The sequence below is a fragment of the Grampus griseus genome (assembly GCF_964374135.1).
Source record: "Grampus griseus genome assembly, chromosome: 2".
Lineage (NCBI taxonomy): Eukaryota > Metazoa > Chordata > Mammalia > Artiodactyla > Delphinidae > Grampus > Grampus griseus.
In genome coordinates, this window is record NC_139018.1 from 61,858,665 (window position 1) to 61,882,201 (window position 23,537).

The 23,537-nt window shown below is 40.3% G+C and overlaps 1 protein-coding gene across 1 annotated transcript in view; it reads left to right on the plus strand.

The window, feature by feature from the left end:
* SLC25A21 (solute carrier family 25 member 21) overlaps nucleotides 1-23,537 on the plus strand; it is a 510,376-nt gene that overhangs the window by 283,343 nt on the left and 203,496 nt on the right. The window contains exon 2 of the mRNA XM_082681409.1: nucleotides 16,215-16,263. Within this exon, the coding sequence (XP_082537535.1) occupies nucleotides 16,215-16,263 (49 nt within the window). The remainder of the gene's footprint in view (nucleotides 1-16,214; nucleotides 16,264-23,537) is intronic.

Here is a 23,537-nt window from a genome sequence, read left to right on the forward strand (position 1 = left end):
ATTTTCACAATGTTGATTCTTCCAATCCAAGAACATGGTATATCTCTCCATCTATTTGTATCATCTTTAATTTCTTTCATCAGTGTCTTATAATTTTCTGCATACAGGTCTTTTGTCTCCTTAGGTAGGTTTATTCCTAGATATTTTATTCTTTTTGTTGCAATGGTAAATGCGAGTGTTTTCTTGATTTCACTTTCAGATTTTTCATCATTAGTGTATAGGAATGCCAGAGATTTCTGTGCATTAATTGTGTATACTGCTACTTTACCAAATTCATTGATTACCTCTAGTAGTTTTCTGGTAGCATCTTTAGGATTCTCTACGTATAGTATCATGTCGTCTGCAAACAGTGACGGCTTTACTTCTTTTCTGATTTGGATTCCTTTTATTTCCTTTTCTTCTCTGATTGCTGTGGCTAAAACTTCCAAAACTATGTTGAATAAGAGTGGTGAGAGTGGGCAACCTTGTCTTGTTCCTGATCTTAGTGGAAATGCTTTCCGTTTTTCACCATTGAGGACGATGTTGGCTGTGGGCTTGTCATATATGGCCTTTATTGTGTGGAGGAAAGTTCCCTCTATGCCTACTTTCTGCAGGGTTTTTATCATAAATGGGTGTTGAATTTTGTTGAAAGCTTTCTCTGCAACTATTGAGATGATCATATGGTTTTTCTCCTTCAATTTGTTAATATGGTGTATCACGTTGATTGATTTGTGTATATTGAAGAATCCTTGCATTCCTGGAATAAACCCCACTTGATCATGGTGTATGATCCTTTTAATGTGCTGTTGGATTCTGTTTGCTAGTATTTTGTTGAGGATTTTTGCATCTATGTTCATCAGTGATATTGGCCTGTAGTTTTCTTTCTTTGTGACATCCTTGTCTGGTTTTGGTATCAGGGTGATGGTGGCCTTGTAGAATGAGTTTGGGAGTGTTCCTTCCTCTGCTATATTTTGGAAGAGTTTGAGAAGGATAGGTGTTAGCTCTTCTCTAAATGTTTGATAGAATTGTCCTGTGAAGCCATGTGGTCCTGGGCTTTTGTTTGTTGGAAGATTTGTAATCACAGTTTCAATTTCAGTGCTTGTGATTGGTCTGTTCATATTTTCTATTTCTTCCTGATTCAGTCTTGGCAGGTTGTGCACTTCTAAGAATTTGTCCATTTCTTCCAGGTTGTCCATTTTATTGGCATAGAGTTGCTTGTAGTAATGTCTCATGATCTTTTGTATTTCTGCAGTGTCAGTTGTTACTTCTCCTTTTTCACTTCTAATTCTATTGATTTGAGTCTTCTCCCTTTTTTTCTTGATGAGTCTGGCTAATGGTTTATCAATTTTGTTTATCTTCTCAAAGAACCAGCTTTTAGTTTTATTGATCTTTGCTATCGTTTCCTTCATTTCTTTTTCATTTATTTCTGATCTGATTTTTATGATTTCTTTCCTTCTGCTAACTTTGGGGGTTTTTTGTTCTTCTTTCTCTAATTGCTTTAGGTGCAAGGTTAGGTTGTTTACTTGAGATGTTTCCTGTTTCTTAAGGTAGGATTGTATTGCTATAAACTTCCCTCTTAGAACTGATTTTGCTGAATCCCATAGGTTTTGGGTCATCGTGTCTCCATTGTCATTTGTTTCTAGGTATTTTTTGATTTCCTCTTTGATTTCTTGAGTGATCACTTCATTATTAAGTAGTGTATTGTTTAGCCTCCATGTGTTTGTATTTTTTACAGATATTTTCCTGTTATTGATATCTAGTCTCATAGCATTGTGGTCGGAAAAGATACTTGATACAATTTCAATTTTCTTAAATTTACCAAGGCTTGATTTGTGGCCCAAGATATGATCTATCCCGGAGAACGTTCCATGAGCACTTGAGAAAAATGTGTTCTGTTGTTTTTGGATGGACTGTCCTATAAATATCAATTAAGTCCATCTTGTTTAATGTATCATTTAAAGCTTGTGTTTCCTTATTTATTTTCATATTGGATGATCTGTCCATTGGTGAAAGTGGGTGTAAAAGTTCCCTACTATGAATGTGTTACTGTCGATTTCCCCTTTTATGGTTGTTGGTATTTGCCTTATGTATTGAGGTTCTCCTATGTTGGGTGCATAAATATTTACAATTGTTATATCTCCTTCTTGGATCAATCCCTTGATCATTATGTAGTGTCCTTCTTTGTCTCTTCTAATAGTCTTTATTTTAAAGTCTATTTTGTCTGATATGAGAATTGCTACTCCAGCTTTCTTTTGATTTCTATTTGCATGGAATATCTTTTTCCATCCCCTTACTTTCAGTCTGTATGTGTCTCTAGGTCTGAAGTGTGTCTCTTGTAGACAGCATATATATGGGTCTTGTTTTTGTATCCATTCAGCCAATCTGTGTCTTTTGGTGGGAGCATTTAGTCTATTTACATTTAAGGTAATTATCGATATGTATGTTCCTATTCCCATTGTCTTAATTGTTTTGGGTTTGTTATTGTCGGTCTTTTCCTTCTCTTGTGTTTCTTGCCAGAGAAGTTCCTTTAGCATTTGTTGTAAAGCTGGTTTGGTGGTGGTGAACTCTCTCAGCTTTTGCTTGTTTGTAAAGGTTTTAATTTCTCCATCAAATCTGAATGAGATCCTTGCTGGGTAGAGTAATCTTGGTTGCAGGTTTTTCTCCTTCATCAGTTTAAATATGCCTTGCCAGTCCCTTCTGGCTTGCAGAGTTTCTGCTGAAAGATCAGCTGTTTTAACCTCATGAGGATTCCCTTGTGTGTTATTTGTTGTTTTTCCCTTGATGCTTTTAATGTGTTTTCTTTGTATTTAATTTTTGACAGTTTGATTAATATGTGTCTTGGCATATTTCTCCTTGGATTTATCCTGTATGGGACTCTCTGTGCTTCCTGGACTTGATTAACTATTTCCTTTCCCATATTAGGGAAGTTTTCAACTATAATCTCTTCAAATATTTTCACAGTCCCTTTCTTTTTCTCTTCTTCTTCTGGAACCCCTATAATTCGAATGTTGGTGCGTTTAATGTCCCAGAGGTCTCTGAGACTATCCTCAGTTCTTTTCATTCTTTTTTCTTTATTCTGCTCTGCAGTAGTTATTTCCACTATTTTATCTTCCAGGTCACTTATCCGTTCTTCTGCCTCAGTTATTCTGCTATTGATCCCATCTAGAGTATTTTTAATTTCATTTATTGTGTTGTTCATCATTGTTTGTTTCATCTTTAGTTCTTCTAGGTCCTTGTTAAATGTTTCTTGCATTTTGTCTATTCTATTTCCAAGATTTTGGATCATCTTTACTATCATTATTCTGAATTCTTTTTCAGGTAGACTGCCATTTCCTCTTCATTTGTTAGGTCTGGTGGGTTTTTATCTTGCTCCTTCATCTGCTGTGTGTTTTTCTGTCTTCTCATTTTGCTTATCTTACTGTGTTTGGGGTCTCCTTTTTGCAGGCTGCAGGTTCGTAGTTCCCGTTGTTTTTAGTGTCTGTCCCCAGTGGCTAAGGTGGGTTCAGTGGGTTGTGTAGGCTTCCTGGTAGAGGGGACTAGTGCCTGTGTTCTGGTGGATGAGGCTGGATCTTGTCTTTCTAGTGGGCAGGTCCACGTCTGGTGGTGTGTTTTGGGGTGTCTGTGGACTTATTATGATTTTAGGCAGCCTCTCTGCTAATGGGTGGTGTTGTGTTCCTGTGTTGCTAGTTGTTTGGCATAGGGTATCCAGCACTGTAGCTTGCTGGTCGTTGAGTGAAGCTGCGTGCTGGTGTTGAGATGGATATCTCTGGCAGATTTTCGCCGTTTGATATTATGTGGAGCTGGGATGTCTCTTGTGGACCAGTGTCCTGAAGTTGGCTCTCCCACCTCAGAGGCACAGCACTGACTCCTGGCTGCAGCACCAAGAGCCTTTCATCCACACGGCTCAGAATAAAAGGGAGAAAAAGTAGAAAGAAAGAATTAGTAGAAGTAGAAAGAAAGAAAGAAAGAAGGAAAGAAAGACAGAAAGGAGGGAGGGAGGAAGGAAGGAGGGAAAGAAGGAAAAAAAGAAAGAAAGAAGATAAAGTAAGATAAAATATAATAAAGTTATTAAAATAAAAAATAATTATTATGAAAAAAATTTAAAAACAAAAACAGACGGATAGAACCCTAGGACAAATGGTGGAAGCAAGGCTATACAGACAAAATCTCACACAGGAGCATACCCATACACACTCACAAAAAGAGGAAAAGGGGAAAAAGTCATAAATCTTGCTCTCAAAGTTCACTTCCTCAATTTGGAATGATTCGTTTCCTATTCATGTATTCCACAGCTGCAGGGTACATCAAGTTGATTGTGGAGCTTTAATCCGCTGCTCCTGCGGCTGCTGGGAGAGATTTCCCTTTCTCTTCTCTGTTCTCACAGCTCCCAGGGGCTCAGCTTTGGATTTGGCCCCGCCTCTGCGTGTAGGTCGCCAGAGGGCGTCTGTTCTTCGCTCAGACAGGATGGGGTTAAAGGAGCACCTGACTCGGGGGCTCTGGCTCACTCAGGCCGGGGCGGGGGCGGGGGCGGGGGGGGGAGGGGCACGGAGTGCGGGGCGGGCCTGCGGAGGCAGAGGCCGACGTGACGTTGCACCAGCCTGAGGCGCGCCGTGCGTTCTCCCGGGGAAGTTGTCCCTGTATTCTGGGACCGTGGCAGTGGCGGGCTGGACATGCTCCCCGGAAGGAGGGTGTGGATAGTAACCTGTGCTCGCACACAGGCTTCTTGGTGGCGGCAGCAGCAGCCTTAGCGTCTCGTGCCCGTCTCTGGGGTCCGCGCTTTTAGCCGCGGCTCGCAGCCGTCTCTGGAGCTCCTTTAAGCAGCGCTCTTAATCCCCTCCAGGTACGTGGGGAGCTTCTTGCCTCTTGGGAGGTCTGAGGTCTTCTGCCAGCGTTCGGTAGGTGTTCTGTAGGAGTTGTTCCACGTGTAGATGTATTTCTGTTGTATCTGTGGGGAGGAAGGTGATCTCCGCGTCTTACTCTTCCGCCATGTTCCCCTCGTCCCCGTCCTTTTACTTTTGAGGACTTAATCCTGTAGATTCAAAATCTCTTAAAGTGGGCTTCCCTGGTGGCGCAGTTGTTGAGAGTCCGTCTGCTGTTGCAGGGGACACGGGCTCGTGCCCCGGTCCGGGAGGATCCCACATGCCGCGGAGCGGCTGGGCCCGTGAGCCATGGCCGCTGAGCCTGCGCGTCCGGAGTCTGTGCTCCGCAACGGGAGAGGCCACAACAGTGAGCAGCCCACGTACCGCAAAAAAAAAAAAAAAAAAAAAATCTCTTAAAGTAGTTTTGTTTGGGTTCTTGACCCATCTTTAGAGGCCTATGTTTATTTGTATAATTATTTTAGTTGATGTTTCAAATTTTCTACATTTCTGTATGATGTACATTGGCTATTAAGCATATTAACTGCTTAAGGTGTACACATTCTGGTCATTATAAGGATCTTAGTTAAATATTTGTCAAACCATAAACTTAAAGAAACCTTGAAGATCAAAACAAAACAAAGAGAATATCTGCTGAATCTAGTTCAGGGAATGGTGAATGTCCATCAGTGTGTTTGTTCTTCACATACCTGGTATTACTCAATAATAGGATCAACATTTTGTTCATTCAACACTTTCATTCAGTATATAGATGATGTACCATACCTTGTGCTAGATACTGGAGATAAAGAGAAAAAAAAAACAAGCTTTAATTACTATGTATTAATAAAAATGGAACTTAATAGTCATCTCAATGTTACCTCCACCTCTTAGCTTTCCAGCTCTCTCCTCTAGTATCTTGTCTCCAACAGGACCAGCAAGCCTCTGCTCTTACCACCATGTCCTCATGCCCATTTGTCCTCACTTCCCTCCTTCCTAGCTTCCGTAGTCAACCATTATAATCACTTTCTGGCACACGTTCTTTTCGTTGCCTTCTGTCACTTCTTCACATTCATTTGGCAAAACCTCATCCTGGTTAAATATTATCCTGCCTACTCTGCATGCACGCACACAGCTGAATGTGGCTACAGAAAATGATGCTATATTCATGACTGCTGGCCTCAAGTGGACTCTCAGTGCACCTACTAATCATACTGCGTTTCCCTGATCCATTGCCTCCCTCACTCCTACTGACAGCTGTTTCATACTTTCTCTCTGCTCTCTGTAACACCCTCTTCCTCATCATCACTCTCAATTGATGACCTTGCTTTCTGAGAAAATGGAAAACAGAAGCAAGCAGAAGAGAACCAACATCTAGAAATATGCTGGAATAACTAGGTACACAGTAGGCACTCAAAAGAATTTGGTGAATGAAAACTCTTCTGGACATGTACTTGTTCAACACCTAGAAAACTGAGATTAAGTACATTTAATGTTATACAGTAGCAAAGACACATACCACGGTGCTCGTTGGGATGGAAGCCATGGAGGCAAATATTGTTTCTAGTGAGTTAGTAATTTAAGAATATTAACTGAAATCAAACATTGATTAATATTTAGATAATGTTTCCGTGAGTAGTAATATATTCAATGCTATTACACATAAATATTTGTGTTATGAAATCTACCTGCCGTTGTGTTTATGTAATGTCTCACACTTTAGTATCCAAATATTGTTTTTCAGCAGGTACTTATTTTACTTGAAGTGCAGTTTCATTTTTGCAAGCTTTTCATGTGGAAATAAAGATTAGCTTAATCCATACTTAGTAGTAATTCTTCGTGATTAAACGGTATGGCTGAAAATGAATCAGCTTTCTTCTTTTTTTTCCCCATAAGCCAGACCTTGATAAAGCATATGGTGTATTGGGATTTACCTAGAATACTTGACTCGGTAAGCTGGATTTCCTGGGAGCATGGTACGGAGGCTGGTGTGGAATAACAGTTCAAAAATAAGAATTTGTGTAACTATGGCTCTAGGTCATGGCAAATAAAAAATTAAGAGCTATCACCTAAAGGCAAGTAGTAAAGCAGTGTGATTAAGTGCAGAAAACTTGGCTATATATTAATTAAGGCAATGGTGGCAAATATTTTAAAAGTTCTAAATTTTTAACTCTTTCAAGATGAACAATATGATTGCAAGAAGTAGTACTATTTAGAATAGGGAGAAAAACATTATAATTCCATCCTTCTTTTTCTTTGATGGTAATTGGTACTAGTGACTTTATTTTCTAAGGAAGAACTGGCTACTTGTGACCTAAAAACCTGAATTCTTCATTTAGCACGATGCTGTGTTATTTGCCCAAGGCCTTCTTCCTGTTTCTGGACTTCCGTCTGGTGACTAAGGCGAAGCTGGCTTCGTAGCCACATTTCCTCTCCTCTCTTTTAAGGTGCTCACGCTCTTGGAGGAGGGCAGGGGCAAGAAGCTGTTTTCCTGAGAAGTGGAAGACTGTTGCGCTCATTACCAAATCTCTATGTGGTCTAGAGAATAGAAGCATCTGCACAACAGTATAGCAAATCATAGGTGTGGTCGGTAGTTTGGTGGGTAGGTTGGTTTTCTTGGGTATCAGTTCCTAAGGATCTCTTTAAAATTCTGGGGTAGGATCATAATTCTTTTTTTTTTGTGGTACGTGGGCCTCTCACTGTTGTGGCCTCTCCTGTTGCAGAGCACAGGCTCCGGATGTGCAGGCTCAGCGGCCATGGCTCACGGGCCCAGCCGCTCTGCGGCATATGGGATCTTCCCGGACCGGGGCACGAACCCATGTCCCCTGCATCGGCAGGCAGACTCTCAACCACTGCAGCACCAGAAAAGCCCAGGATCATAATTCTTATTGTTAAATTGTCGTAAACAGGGAATATAAGCTAAAGATTAACTTACAGCACCTTTGGAAATTTGCGACAAGCAGAGTTAAAGAACTACTGGAAATTTAAAACTCTCCATGTACTATACTTTTAAAATTATTTGAACCTAATAGAATAGGCAACAGAATTTGTGGTTAGATTTGGGCAGCGTTGTGCTGGTAAATGTTTAATTTGGCTGTCTGGAAAACAAACAAATAAACAAAATCTCTGATTTGTAGCCTTTGCCATTTTCCTTAGTGTAAATACTCCCAGCGTGGCCAATTTCAAGCTACGAACATGATGCTGCTGAATGCATCATTGGGAAGAGAAGCATAGTGTCTGGCCTGTGAGAGCCAGCTTCTGCGCAGGGCTGGAGAGGTGGGCAGGGAGGGACTGGGTTCTGTTCCTGAGTCTTGAGACAAATAGAGGGATCCTTCTTTCCAGGCAATTCAAAAAAAGAAGAAAGGATGACCAATCCTGTGAAAAGTTATCAAACTTTTGAAGAGACTGGAATTTAATTATTCCAGCCACTAAAAAGAACAGATAATTATGTGATGTGATAGAAGTGCTAATTATTGCTACAGTGGAGATCATATTACAATACATAAATGTATTAAATCATGTTGACACCTTAAGTTTACATAATGTTATATGTCAAATATATTTCAATTAAAAAAAAAAAATCCTGAGGCAGAGCAAATGTCTTTTCCTTTCTGGTTGATAGACAGGTCCCCAGAACTGGGCAAGTCTTCTGTTGAATTGGAAAGAGAGGTCCTGGTACTTGGCACATATACCATAGATTCCTAATCCCTTCTTCAGCTGCCCTTCTGCATTTTGATAAACTTCCAATGCTGAAATGCTGGTCAGCTTGAACATTTTTTTCACTCAAGATAAACAAAATGCAATGCAAACTTTTTGTGAATGTATATATATTATACACACATATAATCTGTAAAACAAGTGATAAGTCTCTTTCTCTTCACATTTCCTTCTCTTTAAAGCATTTTATACATTTCTAAAGGTATTTTACCACCTGCCAACCTAATCCACAGCTTATTTTTCCCCTGGTGTTTCTCATTGCATTACTGATTGTGTTAAGGTCCATATACAACAGTTAACTTTCCATTAAAGACCAACATATCTGAAAATCGGACCATTTACCTAAGTGCACTTGGAGCTTACTTGGGGTCTAATATAAAGTTTAATAACAAAAAAGGAAACTAAAAGGATAACTTCCATTGAATTAAAATAGCAAACAACAGTTTTAAAATACATTGCATTGGGACTTACCTGGCAGTCCAGTGGTTAAGATTCTGTGCTCCCAATGCAGGGGGCACGGGTTCGATCCCTGGTCAGGGACTTAAGATCCTGCATGCCACATGGCACGGCCAAAAAAAAAATATGTGTGTGTGTATTACACTGAGCTGAAATTGAGTTTAAAAAATATATGCAAACTTTGCTTACAAGTGAGATTTTCATCAGTTTAATAATTTTCAAACTTTCTGTTTCTGCATTCAAAGTATGATTTTAAAAACTCACTGATTTTAAAACTCTGCCTGAACTTTTCTTCCTCCCTTGTACATGCTCTATCTACCATGATTTCTGGACCATAATGTATGCATATGTTTATAACTGAAATGTATTTTCCTAAATTCTTAAATCAATGAGATAATAAACTCTATGAGAGCAAGAAGTATGCACCAGGAAAATTACTGCACTCCCTTTAGATTCATGCTAGCGGCCATGGCTTAGGGTTAGTTTCTTTACAAAAATACATGCTAACAGTAAACTTCCATGAAAATATTTGCTTCAGAATTTTCAAGGAAGGCTGTGGCTTGCCCAAAAGCATAACATTTAACAACATCTTTCAAGCCTGCCAAATCACATTGCCTATTTAGCCAATTCAGTGTGCATAATATTAATTTGCTGTGCCGCAAAGGTAGTGCACTTTAACTATTATTAGGGGAAAGTATAATATATTTGATTTCCATTTATGAGTCTCACATTGCTTGTAATTCAGTAGGGCTACCACATTTTCTGGGCAGGCTATCAAATAGGATGTTGTAATGATTTGCTTGACTAGTAGAGTAGATGAAAAAATATCAGTTCTGTCTGTAGCTGTTCTATTTTTGAATTTCAGATTTACACAGTTTGAAACCATTTATTCCCTCTGTGGTTCTCTTTAAAAACTAAAAAGATTCTTTTGTATTGTAAAGAGTCATAGTTTTAAAGAGTTAAACACGTCACACGAAATCAGTTAAGGTAATAGGATAGTGTGAATTTCAGAGAACAAATGAGAAGTCTTAGGTTTAATTTGAAAATGCCAAGGAAGGGGCTATAGTACAATGCAAAAATTTTTGCTTTGATAAAAGGAAAACATAGGTCTTACTTGTAACTGATATCTTGGGGATGCTTGAATGCCTCAATTCTCTGTCTGCACTGCTATTCCTTTGTGTCTTCACGGAGATGTTAAGATGTTCTCTGATTCGTAAAATGTTACTTAATGAAATTATCTTTGGAATAATCCATTCTTTCTACAAACGAACTCATAACATTTCAGTAGACTTACTCCCTATATTAGACATTATCATGGATTCCTTGAATGACTGGGTGAATTCTCTTTGTGTACACTAAATTCTTAAAACTTCATCTTATACGTACCACTGTAAAGGAATCCCATTATTGTGTCAGGTTCATTATTTTATATCATTCCATTTCTTTTTTCAACAAATATTTATTGAGCAACTATTAGGTGTCAGGAATATTCTGGGTACTTAGTGCATATCAGTGGACAATACAGACAAAGATCTCTGCCCTGGTGAAGCTTATATTCTACTGGGAGAGACAGGAAACAATAAACATAGAAAAGAAGTAAATAATGTAGTATGTTAGAAGTTGATAAGTACCATGGAAAAAGGAAAAAGCAGAGCAGCATGAGGATTTTTTTTGGTGCTGGGGTGGGGAGGACCGGACCTCTGTGTTAGACTGGTCAGATTACTCGTTGACCATGTGAAGGAAGTTGGCCAAGTAGAATCTGGGGCAGGGGCATTCCAGACAGAGGAAATGGCTAGCACTAAGGCCAAAAGCTGAGATAGTCCTGGCATGTTTGGGAGACAGCAGAGGCCACTGTGGCCAGAGTAGAATCAGTGAGGGGGAGAATAGTAAGAAAGTTAATTGGTGAGAGAAGTAATGCAGGCCCGGATTATGTATGGCTTTTCTCTGAGTGAGATGGGGAGTCATTACTGACCAGAGGAATGACATGAAATAACTTACATCTTAAACAGGATCACTTGAGTTGTTGGGTGAGAATAGATGGAAGGAGTCAAAGGTGTATGACGGGAGACGTGTTACTGAGGTGCTGCAGTTAATCAGCTGAGAAACGGTGACCATGACTTAACCAGAAAGGGGGCGAAGGCACAGGCAGTAAAGGAAGTCAGAGATGGTAGAAGTCTGGTTATATTTTGAAGTAGAGCCAATAGATTGGAAGAGGATTTTGAGAGAAAGGAGTCTAGGTTGACTCTAAGGTTGAACAGGTTGGCCTTTGTTTTGGATTTTTTTGTTTGCACCCTCCCTATCCCACCCCTCCAGGCGGTCACAAAGCACCGAGCTGATCTCCCTGTGCTATGCGACTGCTTCCCACTAGCTATCTACCTTATGTTTGGTAGTGTGTATGTGTCCATGCCTCTTTCTCGCTCCGTCACAGCCTACCCTTCCCCCTCCCCATATCCTCAAGTCCATTCTCTAATAGGTCTGTGTCTTTATTCCTGTCTTACCGCTAGGTTCTTCATGATATTTTTTCTTCTTAAATTCCATATATGTGTGTTAGCATACGGTATTTGTCTTTCTCTTTCTGACTTACTTCACTCTGTATGACAGACTCTAGGTCTATCCACCTCATTACAAATAGCTCAATTTCATTTCTTTTTATGGCTGAGTAATATTCCATTGTATATATGTGCCATATCTTCTTCATCCATTCATCCAATGATGGACACTTAGGTTGTTTCCATCACCTGGCTATTGTAAATAGAGCTGCAATGAACATTTTGGTACATGACTCTTTTTGAATTATGGTTTTCTCAAGGTATGCCCAGTAGTGGGATTGCTGGGTCATATGGTAGTTCTATTTGTAGTTTTATTTATTTATTTTGCGGTACACGGGCCTCTCACTGTTGTGGCCTCTCCCGTTGCAGAGCACAGGCCCCGGATGCGCAGGCTCAGCGGCCATGGCTCACGGGCCCGGACCCGGGCACGATCCCGTGTCCCCTGCACCGGCAGGTGGACTCCCAACCACTGCGCCACCAGGCAAGCCCTATTTGTAGTTTTTTAAGGAACCTCCATACTGTTCTTCATAGTGGCTGTACCAATTCACATTCCCACCAGCAGTGCAAGAGTGTTCCCTTTTCTCCACACCCTCTCCAACATTTATTGTTTCTAGATTTTTTGATGATGGCCATTCTGACTGGTGTGAGAGATGATATCTCATTGTAGTTTTGAATTGCATTTCTCTAATGATTAATGATGTTGAGCATTCTTTCATGTGTTTGTTGGCAGTCTGTATATCTTCTTTGGAGAAATGTCTATTTAGGTCTTCTGCCCATTTTTGGATTGGGTTGTTTGTTTTTTTGTTATTGAGTTGCATGAGCTGCTTGTAAATTTTGGAGCTTAATCCTTTGTCAGTTGCTTCATTTGCAAATATTTTCTCCCATTCTGAGGGTTGTCTTTTGGTCTTGTGTATGGTTTCCTTTGCTGTGCAAAAGCTTTGAAGTTTCATTAGGTCCCATTTGTTTATTTTTGTTTTTTGAGTAGGGGTGTTGGTTAAGGCACTCAGGAGTCCCATTTTGAACATGTGGATTTTTTTTTTTTTTTGGCGTTACGCAGGCCTCTCACTGTTGTGGCCTCTCCCGTTGTGGGGCACAGGCTCCAGACGTGCAGGCTCAGTGGCCATGGCTCACGGGCCCAGCTGTTCCCCGGCATGTGGGATCTTCCTGGACTGGGGCACGAACCCATGTCCCCTGCATCGGCAGGCGGACTCTCAACCACTGCACCACCAGGGAAGCCCCAAACATGTGAATTTTGAGATGGCTGTTAGATATCCAAGCAGAGATGTCAAATAGGCAATCAGATATTTGTCTAGACTTTGAAAGGGAAGTCTGGACTGGAAATGTAAATTGGCAAGTTGTTGGCATATAGATGGTAATTAAAACCATGGGTTGGAATGAGATCACCAAGGGAGTGAGTGTAGATAGAGACCTTCCTGAGTGAATTTCATGTATTTAGCGTTATTTACTCAGTGGGCCAATAAAGTTAAATACTCCCTCTTCTCTAAGAACTCATGGTTTGTATTTGACTACACATTTTCACAAGTGCAGGAGATGCCATTCACATAGACTACAGTGTCTGGAGATGAATATTGCATTTGCCAGTATGGGGATGGGGGGAATGGTGTGGAGAGACAGTTATATATTTCTCTATATTATTGGCCATAGTATGGTGTGATAAATGCTATCCTTGATATATGTAATGGAATTGTAATATAATATTGGTAATGTAAAATGTAATATAACTGGTATATGTCATGGAATTGTAGAGAGAGGAAATGTGAATTGACTCAGTGATAAGAAGTCAGAGTAAATTTAGAAAACGCTGTTCTCAAGTAATTTATCTTAGAACAGATAATGTATAATAGCATTGTGTATAGTTAAAATCAAAATTAAGACCTGAATTGGGGGCTTCCCTGGTGGCGCGGTGGTTGAGAGTCCGCCTGCCGATGCAGGGGACACGGGTTCGTGCCCCGGTCCGGGAAGATCCCACATGCCGCGGAGCGGCTGGGCCCGTGAGTCATGGCCACTGGGCTTGTGTGTCCGGAGCCTGTGCTCCGCAACGGGAGAGGCCACAGTGGTGAGAGGCCCGCGTATAGCAAAAAAAAAAAAAAAGACCTGAACTGAAGGATCACTTGACATTGTCCTTTAATAATCTATATTCAAGTCTACCTTTGGGCACCTAGTTTGTCTTCTGCATTCCCCCATTTTATTGTTAAAAAGGTTACTGAAGACATTGCAGCACTGTTCATAGGTGAAGGCAGAGGTGGACCAGGAAGGAAGGCACAGGAATGACAACAGCATTCTAGGTCTCTGTACTTGAGGATTCTGTTAGGAGTTAGCAGGGGTGGGGTGTCCCTTGGTCAGTCCATCAATGTGGTCCTGTACCTTCCATTGTCTCTTTTCTGTGGCTTAGTTTGGAAAAAAAGGGTCTTCTGCTTTACGTTGTAAGCATTCTAAATCTCCAAAGTAAAAAAACAACCATCCCATCCACCACCCATTCTGTGAAGTGTGATGCCTTTATTGTGACTTTCTATTCCCAGCTTTAAGGATACCCTTGAGTCCTCCACCAGTGGTTATAGGCAAAGTAGGTAAAAATTGTAGAAAATGCTTCCTGGTGAAATAGATATATTCTCTCTCTCTCTCTCTCTCTCAAAATTTTTTTGCAAGGTCTTTACCTTACAGAAATCAGCCTTGTGTCCTAGGATGAATAATCTCAAATATAAAGCACACCCAGGCCACAGCTGAATTAAAATTTTACTTAAAAACTGTAAATATTTGTATTTTCTGTCATTCATTTTATGAGAACCATGGCATAGTTCCTTGAAGACAGTTGACAATTTGACAATAAAAGTAAACTGTTATGCAAGACTAGAATTGGAACAGAACATAAATAGCAACATTTCACACTGTAAATAGCAACACTAAATCACTGGGCCTAAAACTTAGTTTTATGCATATTGCTGTTCTCTGTTCATTGTTTTCCCTTTACATGTAAGGTTGTTCTCAGTGTGTCACTCTTGTGCCCACTTTTGAAATTCTTCATTCTTTCAGGCACTCTTGATGCTGCATCAGGCTATGTCCCAGCACTGAGCACAATACCCTGCATGCACACCCTTCTCAAGAATCATTTGTCAGTCTATTAGGTGTTGAATCATTGGTCACTTTCTCACATTTACATAGCTGCTGAACATCTGGATATGTGATCAACAACATTGCAATTCTACATTCAAGTACTTCCTGTGCTTTATTTCATATCATATTTGTCAGTATTTCTCCATCCTTGCTTGCTTATTTGGGTTATGTTCAAACTAATGAATAAATGTAGAATAAATTGCTGCCAGTTCAGTTCATCTAGAGAATTAGCTGACATAGTGGCATGTGCAGTAACCCTAAGCAGCATTAATTTATTTATTCCACAAATTTTTATTGAGCTGACTGCCAACTATTGTGCAAAGTGATGGGGATATAAAGGTGAATAAGGCAGGTGGAATCTCTGTCCTTGTGGAGCTTTTAGACAAGAAAACAGTTACAGTGCAATGTAATAACACAAGTCCAGGGTACTGTGGGAGCACATCAAAGGGTACCTGTATCAGAATTAGGTTCAGGTACGAGTGGCAGAAAACCCAAATAGCAGTAGTTTAAAGGAAATGAAAATTTTCTTCAACGTGAATGTCTGGAGGTAGACCAGAACTCCATGATGTCACGGACTACTTCTGTCTTGTTGCTGTGCTACGTGTGACCTCCGTGCCCAAAATCACTTCATTGTGCAAAATGGCTTCTCCTGCCCTAGATCAGCATTCCACCAGAAGGAAGTAGGAAAAGGAAAGAGAAGAGCAGCCTCCTTAACTTTAAAAGACTTCCTAGAAATTGCTCAAACCACTTGCACTTACCTCCCATTGGCCAGAACTTGGTCACATGTGACCTAGCAGCAAGGAAGGCTGAGAAATATAGTATTTATTCTGAGCAACCAGAAAGAAAAGGGGATGAATACTAGGGGACAACTAACAGTCTCTGCTCCAGGATTTCTGGGAAAATAGTTGCCCAAATTGAAATCTGAAGGTAAGTAGGATTCTCAGAAGAAGTGTATGTGTGTGTATCCTCCCAGGAGGACAACATTCCAAAGAGAAGGAAAAGCTCAGGGAATTGAACACTGAAAAGAAACTGTTCTCCTTGGATGATAGTATTTGTGCTCTTCTTCTAGTTGGGCATTGACTCTTTCAGACTTAGAGGTGCTTGTGACACCGGTACATCCATGCTGTGATGAGAGATGGTGAATCTACCAAAGGGGAGAGGGTTGGAGCATCACTGCTTATGTGTTTGCATGTTAATAAATGTGACTGGGAGCAGTGGGAGGGTTAATGGACAGATGATTAGATTGTTGGGAGAACATATTAATAGAAGTGAATATCACTCCTCTGTTTAAAATCTCCGTTTGTGCCAGAGCACTTACAAAGAAGTAATCACTCATGTGTCTTGCTCCCATAGAAATAAAATCATGTTATTCATTAGTCTTTTGCTCCTAGCTTCTATCACCTGTCATGTCCAAAGTCCCGAGTTTTTAATTTGAAGATTCATACTTGAGAAACCAATAGGGTCAAGGAAATAAGAACCAGTGTTTACATGAGTGTTTACTGGACTTTTCTTTATCATCTTTCAGGTCTTGTAGAAATTTGCCTGATGCACCCTCTCGATGTGGTGAAAACCAGGTAAGGTTCTGCTTGAACAAGTTTTATTGACTTTGGCTGATATCCAGATTAAGATCTGTCAGAACACTAAATGCTAGAACTTGTCCTAGGCCGGTAGCTTCTCCCAAAAATGGCATTTATATTTACTTCTTAAAGAAAATACGATTTGACAGATAAAATGTAAGCAGTGAAAAGCATTTCTGGATAGGGGTCCTCTTAAAGTATATAATATTTTACTGCCTTCACCTGACAACCATAAGGTATAATTTGTGACTAAACTGGTAAGCGAGGGAAATTTATCAAAATGATGTAAAAACTAAACTCTATTTAGTGAATTATGACAGCCGACTTTCATTTGGCATTGCATATAACATATATGTTATATAGTATATAACAGATTGCTATTTAATAGTGAGCATTTTGATGTGAAACTCCAAAATTTCAAGTAAACTTCTTAAATGGTGCTTAAAGAATTTATTCCTACAACTGTTTGCCAATACAAAGTGCCATATTTCCTGGAAAATGCCTTCGCTCTTAAATGCCTTAAAATCAGGGCAATGTATTCAATCTGTTTACCAAGAGAAGAAAACATCTTGTGGGTTTTAATATGATCTAGAGCAGTTTTTTAAAAGTTAAATCCATGGCTAAATTACTGAACTCTATTTTTTCATATTAAAAGCTCTGAAAGTATAGTGAAAGTTTCCATTTATTTGCATTGTGTAAAACCCAACAGCATACCTAGGCTGGAGCTGAACAGCAAAAAGTGCCACGCAACAGTGATGGTCAAAACAAACCCTTACTGCCACAATTAGGAAATACTTGATGAGTCAGGCTGGTCGTTGAAGGGACATGTTGCTTACTTTACCTACAGAGGCAACAGAATCTTAGTTAGGCTGGTTGCTGAAAGCAAGGGAAGGTGTCTGTGACATGCAAATAATATTACATTTCTGATAGAGATAGAGAAGATGAGAATTTGGCTTCTTTCTTAGCTTGGGAAGCTATAACAAAATTTCATAGACTGGGTGGCTTAAGCAACAGACATTTATTACAGTTCTGGAGGCTGGGAAGTCCAAGATCAAGGTGCCAGTCAACTTGGTTCTTGTTGAGAGCCCTCTTCCTGACTGGTAGACAGTCACCTTCTTGCTGTATCCTCATGTGGTGATGGAGAGAGGAAGCTCTGTTGTCTCTCTTTCCTCTTATAAAGAACACTAATCCCGTCATGGGGCTCTACCCTCATGACCTCATCTAAACCTAATCACCCCACCGCCACCAAAGGCCATCATATTGGGGGTTAGGGCTTCAATATATGAATTTGGGGGGCCGCAAACATTCAGTCCATAGCAGCCTCAAGTCACCAAACCCGAACAGAGAAAGAAAGAAATCCAAAGTTATATTCAAATGTAAGGTGGGTGTACTTCCTGGAGCATCTTTTATAGAGAGTTCAGAAACAGAAAGCAAAACTCACTGGCCTTTCCTTCTTAGTTTCCAAATTAACCTTCTTTGAAAAGCCAGATTATTGTTAATCTCTCTGAGGAATAAATTGTCTTTTACATTTAATGGTAATTTCCTAAATTAGTGCAGTGTTCAAATGAGCAAGGAGAAATAAGAATGATTTAAACAAGACCATATTGACATTACGGTTACTCATTCATTCCCTCAATCCTTCATTCATTCATTTAGCAACATGTATTGAGCACCTAGTGCTTGTGGGTTCTAGGTTATCTCTGCCCTCAGAGAGCTCACGATCTGATGAGTTAATAGGAATCTCATCACAATGAATTTCAAAAACGATATCATTTCATGGTACTGGATATGAATCAGATATTTCTTGAAATGGATGTGCCAGGTTACTGGGGCTTTATGTCTTCTTTGTTATATAGATATTTTTATGAAAAGGGCATTCATTGATTAGAATTAGTCACACACCCTTACCTAACTTCAAGGGAGAGGGAAAAGTACAATCCTTCCAGGGACCCTGAAGGAGAAGGGAACTGGATGGTGGATGGTATTTGACCTGCATAACAATAAAAACTGTGTTGAATAAAGACTCACAATCATAGAATAAACTGAAAGCCCCAAACTTTTGCAGTTGGCTGAATCAGAAGTAGAATATGCAAGATTGGTAGCATTTATCACTGGGCACTAACACACAGGTGGTAGCAAGAGGACAGGACAGACTAAATTATTGCCGAAATCTTCACTGTTATAGTACTGGAGATGACCACGTTTCTAAATAAGAAAAACTGTAAACCATAAAGGATAATTCATGAAACCATGTAGCATTAGTGCTGTAGCATTAGTGATTTTAGCAGGTTACTTTCCTTAATGACATCCAAGGGCCTTGGATTCTAAATTGTAGCAGGCATTGTCAAAGTGGGGCATGGGATACACCAGGCCAAACCTCACTTGCTTCAGTTTTCTGTGGGCTGTTTTAGCCTCTTCTCGGATATTTTCCTTGAAGAATGGGCCAATGAATTAATCTGAGCATGGAAATGGCTTATTTCCCACAACATCTCATGTGCTGGAGTATGGCAAAATCAATCAGTCTAGTCTTTTGGGGTTCTATTTGTACCTAATCCTTTTCTCTGTGGAAGGAAAGAGAATAGATTCTAAAAGTGTACTTCCAGATTCTTTCTTCACAGGAATTTTTCTTTCATCATTTTTTTTGCACTCTTTAAATTACCGATTCTGTTACACCTGGCTCGAGGGAGAGAAGAGGTGGTGGTGTTACCTAAGCCCAGGCACCAGGACTACCTGGTGAAAGCCAGAACTGCCGTAGATCTGTCGAGTGGTAGCTGGTCTCAGAGGAACCCCAGCCACCACCAGATTTCCTGCCTGAGGCAGACAGGGAGAGGGGAAATCCTCTAGTTTCTCTCTTCTCTCTACCCTTTAGTCACCGATCAGTGCTCCTATATGCTGAATCCAAGGAAGACTGGGAGGCCCAGCCTGGCAGAGGGCTGTCCCTCTGCGTAACAGAACAGAGCAGGACAAGGGAAGAGTGAGAAATGGTCTGAAGACAAACAAACAGAACTGACACACTGTTATTTTAGTGGGATTTGGAGAAAGAGCTGACATAAACATGCATTTTCTTTTTTTAAATTGAGACATAATTGACATATAACATTATATTAGTTTCAGGTATACAACATAATGATGCAACGTTTGTATATATTGCAAAATGACCACCACAATAAGTCTAGTTAACATCCATCACAGCGCATAGCCACAATTTTCTTTTTCTTGTGATGAAAACTTTTAAGATCTACTCTCTTAGCATCTTTCAAATATACAATATAGTATTATTAACCATACATTACATCCCCAGGACTTACTTATTTTATAACTGGAAGTTTGTACCTTTTGACCATCTTCATCCATTTTCCCCATCCCCATCCCCTGGCAACTACCAATTTGTACTCAGCATCTATGAGTTTGATTTTTTTTTAGATTCCACATATAAGTGAGATCATACGGGTATTTGTCTATCTCTGCCTGATTTATGTCACTTAACCTAATGCCCTCAAATTCCGTCCATGTTGTTGCAAATTTCCTTCTTTTTATGTCTGAATAGCATTCTACTGTATATACATGATACATCACATTTTCTCTATTTATTCATCATCCATTGATGGACACTTAGGTTACAAGCATGCATTTTCAATTCAGCATGTTTAACAGGAACTCACTTTGCATTTTAAAAGATGATTAGAAGTTGTAACTGATAAGAAGTAGCTTATTCTCCTCCATGTTAAGTGTGGCTCTAGGGATAGACCCAATGTGAGCATAGGCTAACCACATGACAACAGCCTTGTTCTAAATGTCCCCACCTGATTTTGCAGAGGAGATGTGGCTAAGATGCCGTAAACATGGTAGTTAGGTAGAATCAAGGTCTCCTTTGAGATTCTCCCCAGAGACATGCATATACACTGTTTTATAGTTCTGTTTATACACCAAGAACTTTGTGTACAGTTATGGTTGGACCCCCAGTTAAGAACCTATACCTACAAATGACAAGACTATTCACCTGTATAACTACGAAGACCAAAGGTAGTTTAGTTTCTCACTTTATATCCTCCAGAGATTCATATTAAATAATCAGTAATATCTCATACATCTCTCATATTGTCTCTGTCTCTTTCCCTGTCTCTCTGTCTCTCCCCCTTTCCCTTCAGCTTTCCTTTCCCTACATGGGCTTCATTTTTGGCATGGCTTCTCTCACTTGGCAGCAGGTGGCCTTAGCAGCTTCAAGCTTACATGGTCCTTGGTGTTTGTATTCTCTCTGAGACAGGATTACCTAGTATTTAAGAACCCTGGCTCTAGAGTTAGGCTGCCTGGGTTCAAATTCTGCTTCTTTATCATTCGTGTTACAGCAGCTACAGGGAAGTTACTTAACTTCCCTGTGCCTCCGTTTATCTCATCTTCAAATGGGAATAATGTGGTACCTACATTATTGTAGGAAATAAATAACTATACATAGATATATAGTTATATGTATATAGTTATATATATATAGTTACATATATATAGTTTTATATATATATATATACACACACACATACATACCTATATATGTATATATATTTATATGAAAGCATGGTGTTTAATACTGTGTCAGCAAAGGAAATGGGAACTACAAAGACAAATGGGGTTTATAAGGTAGTCAGGGAAACATGAGGGAAAATACAAAGTGTGAGAAAGGGGAAGTGTTTAATGTGGAGTCAGAAGGTTTCAACTTTCCAAGCCGGAAGACTTGTGTTATGTGAGCACTGCATTTAAATCCTTCCTCAGAAGGGTGTTTGCAACTAGAGAGTCCTTTTGGCTCTGAGGGCAGGACAGCATCAGTTTCATCTATGTGTTCCTGTTGACATCATTCCACACATCATTTTAGGCCTGTGTGCTGACGTTTTTAGGTAACCCCCGTGGCAAGCACAGTGTCTGGCCTCCAGGAGGTGCCCAGTGAATGCTGTTGAACAAATGAATAAATGAGTATTGGGAAACAATCAGAAATAATAGCCCTATGAGTTCTATGGCCAAATTGGAATGTCTAGAAAATGAGTAATATGCAGCTGTGTTGTCTTCATTGAAAAACTTAAGATTTCATGAAAGAGATGGGAAGTGAGAATCTGTTGAAATAAAAAGGGAGAAATGACTTGATAGGATGGTGGGCAAAAACATTTCAAACTTTTGGTGGAGTTTTGGAGACTGGACTGGGGAAGAGTGAGATGAGAGGGTTTCCAGTAGGCGTGTCAAGATGAAAGTTGGGTGGAACGAACCTGCATATGGCATTGAAGGTACGGAGGCAGCACGAGTGACAAGCTTTGAGATGAAAAGCAAAATGCTGGACTTCATCTAGGACAGCACTGGCTAATTGAAATACAATGCATGACACATACATAAATTTAGGTTTTCTAATAGCCACAGTTTTTAAAGTAAAAAGAAACTTTTTATACAATTACTTTTAACAATATATCTCATTTGACTATATCTTATTTGAGCTCATTTATCTAAAGCATTGTCATAGCAACATGTTAATCAATATAAAAATTATTGAGATATTTTGCATTCTTTTTTTTCATACTCAGTCCTTGAAATCTGGTGCCTATTTTACACTTAGAGCACATCTACATACTGATAGTCACATTTCAAACGCTCAATAGCCACATGTGGTTGGTGGTTATGAGATTCGACAACACAAGCCTAGAGTGCAATGGGGAAAGGACTTCTTTAAGGGGAAAGAGAGGTGGTCCAGTGGTTCCTTAGTAAGAAAAATACTCTTGCTTAAAATGGGTTGACAGTTGCAAATAAGCAAGGTCCTAGGTGGGAGGGAATTTTACTACATATGCATTTAATGGTCTGTACTGGTGTGTAGAGAGTAGTATTCAAAACCCCACAGATTTATGAAAGGCACAGTCCAAGGGGGTTTTAGCTTACATCCCCTGCACACTTATTCCCAGGAAGGGAAATGGCTCATTGTGCTTCAGGAAGACGGAATTACTAAATTACTAAGGTGTTCATTCTCTTTGGCCCGGAGTCATTTTTCATAATTTTTTTTTTTTTTTTTTTGCGGTACGCGGGCCTCTCACTGTTGTGGCCTCTCCCGCTGTGGAGCACAGGCTCCGGACGCGCAGGCTTAGAGGCCATGGCTCACGGACCCAGCCGCTCCGCGGCATGTGGGATCCTCCGGACCGGGGCATGAACCCGTGTCCCCTGCATCGGCAGGTGGACTCTCAACCACTGCGCCACCAGGGAAGCCCCATCATTTTTGTTTCGTTTCATTTTTGAATGGGGCATAAATCAGGTACAAATGAACTAAGTTACCCATCCTGTAAAGACTGAACTTCTAAAAGCCTGTCCTGTCAAAGAGCTGTGAGGCACTCTTTTTGGTGGTTGCTGGAGAAGGCGGGGAGAGGTCGGGGTGCGGAGTGTCCTCACAGCTCCTTACAGATGCAATTATAGGCTGCTGGTGAGTGGACAGGCCAATACATACCTTGGCTTTCATCCTTCCTCACATTAGGACTTAATTTGCACCGAGAAGTCTTATTATACTTCTCTCCAAACATGTGAATTACTGTGTGAATTCTAAAGACTCACATGGTTTGAAGAGTTGGTATCCACATGTCATTATATAAGTGCTTATCGGGCTTTTACTGAAGCTGTTGAGATTGATTTACGCACTCTCTCTCAGTGGCTCCCAAACCCCAGACCTGCTGAATCTGAAACTCTGGGGGTGGGGCCTATGGATATTTACGTGTAACAACCTCCTGGGTGAATCTTAAGCCTGACTGGTCACTGGGTCAGCCTTTGGGAACCATGGCTGAATACCCCATGGGCAGTTCTGTAAAACGTCTTCATGTAAAGAATTCTTTTGTGTGTGTGTGTTAAACATCTCATTAACCTGTGGTTCTCATTGGGTTTTTTTTTCTGTATACCGCTTTGTTAGCAGTGATGGGAAGTGGAAGGGCAGAGGTTTCCCTGCGGAGGTCATTCTGTGGTTTGTGAGAGTGATATGGGAATATATTATCTACAGCCAGAGAAAACACATTCTGTCATACTGAGTGAGGTTACAGGGGCAAAAAATCAGTGCCAGGCGATGGGAGAGGAGTGAGCGTTGGTTGTTACAGAGGGAACGTAAATGGCTCTGATGGGTAAAAATGATTTAGAGGCATAAGCCCACCACAAACTTTATTAAAAAGAGAGAAATCTGAGGACAGGTTATGGTGAGAGGCTGCTTTGTGGGGAGCCCAGCAGAGAGCGAGGACCTGGGGCTGGGGAGCATCCACAGACTCCCTTTACAG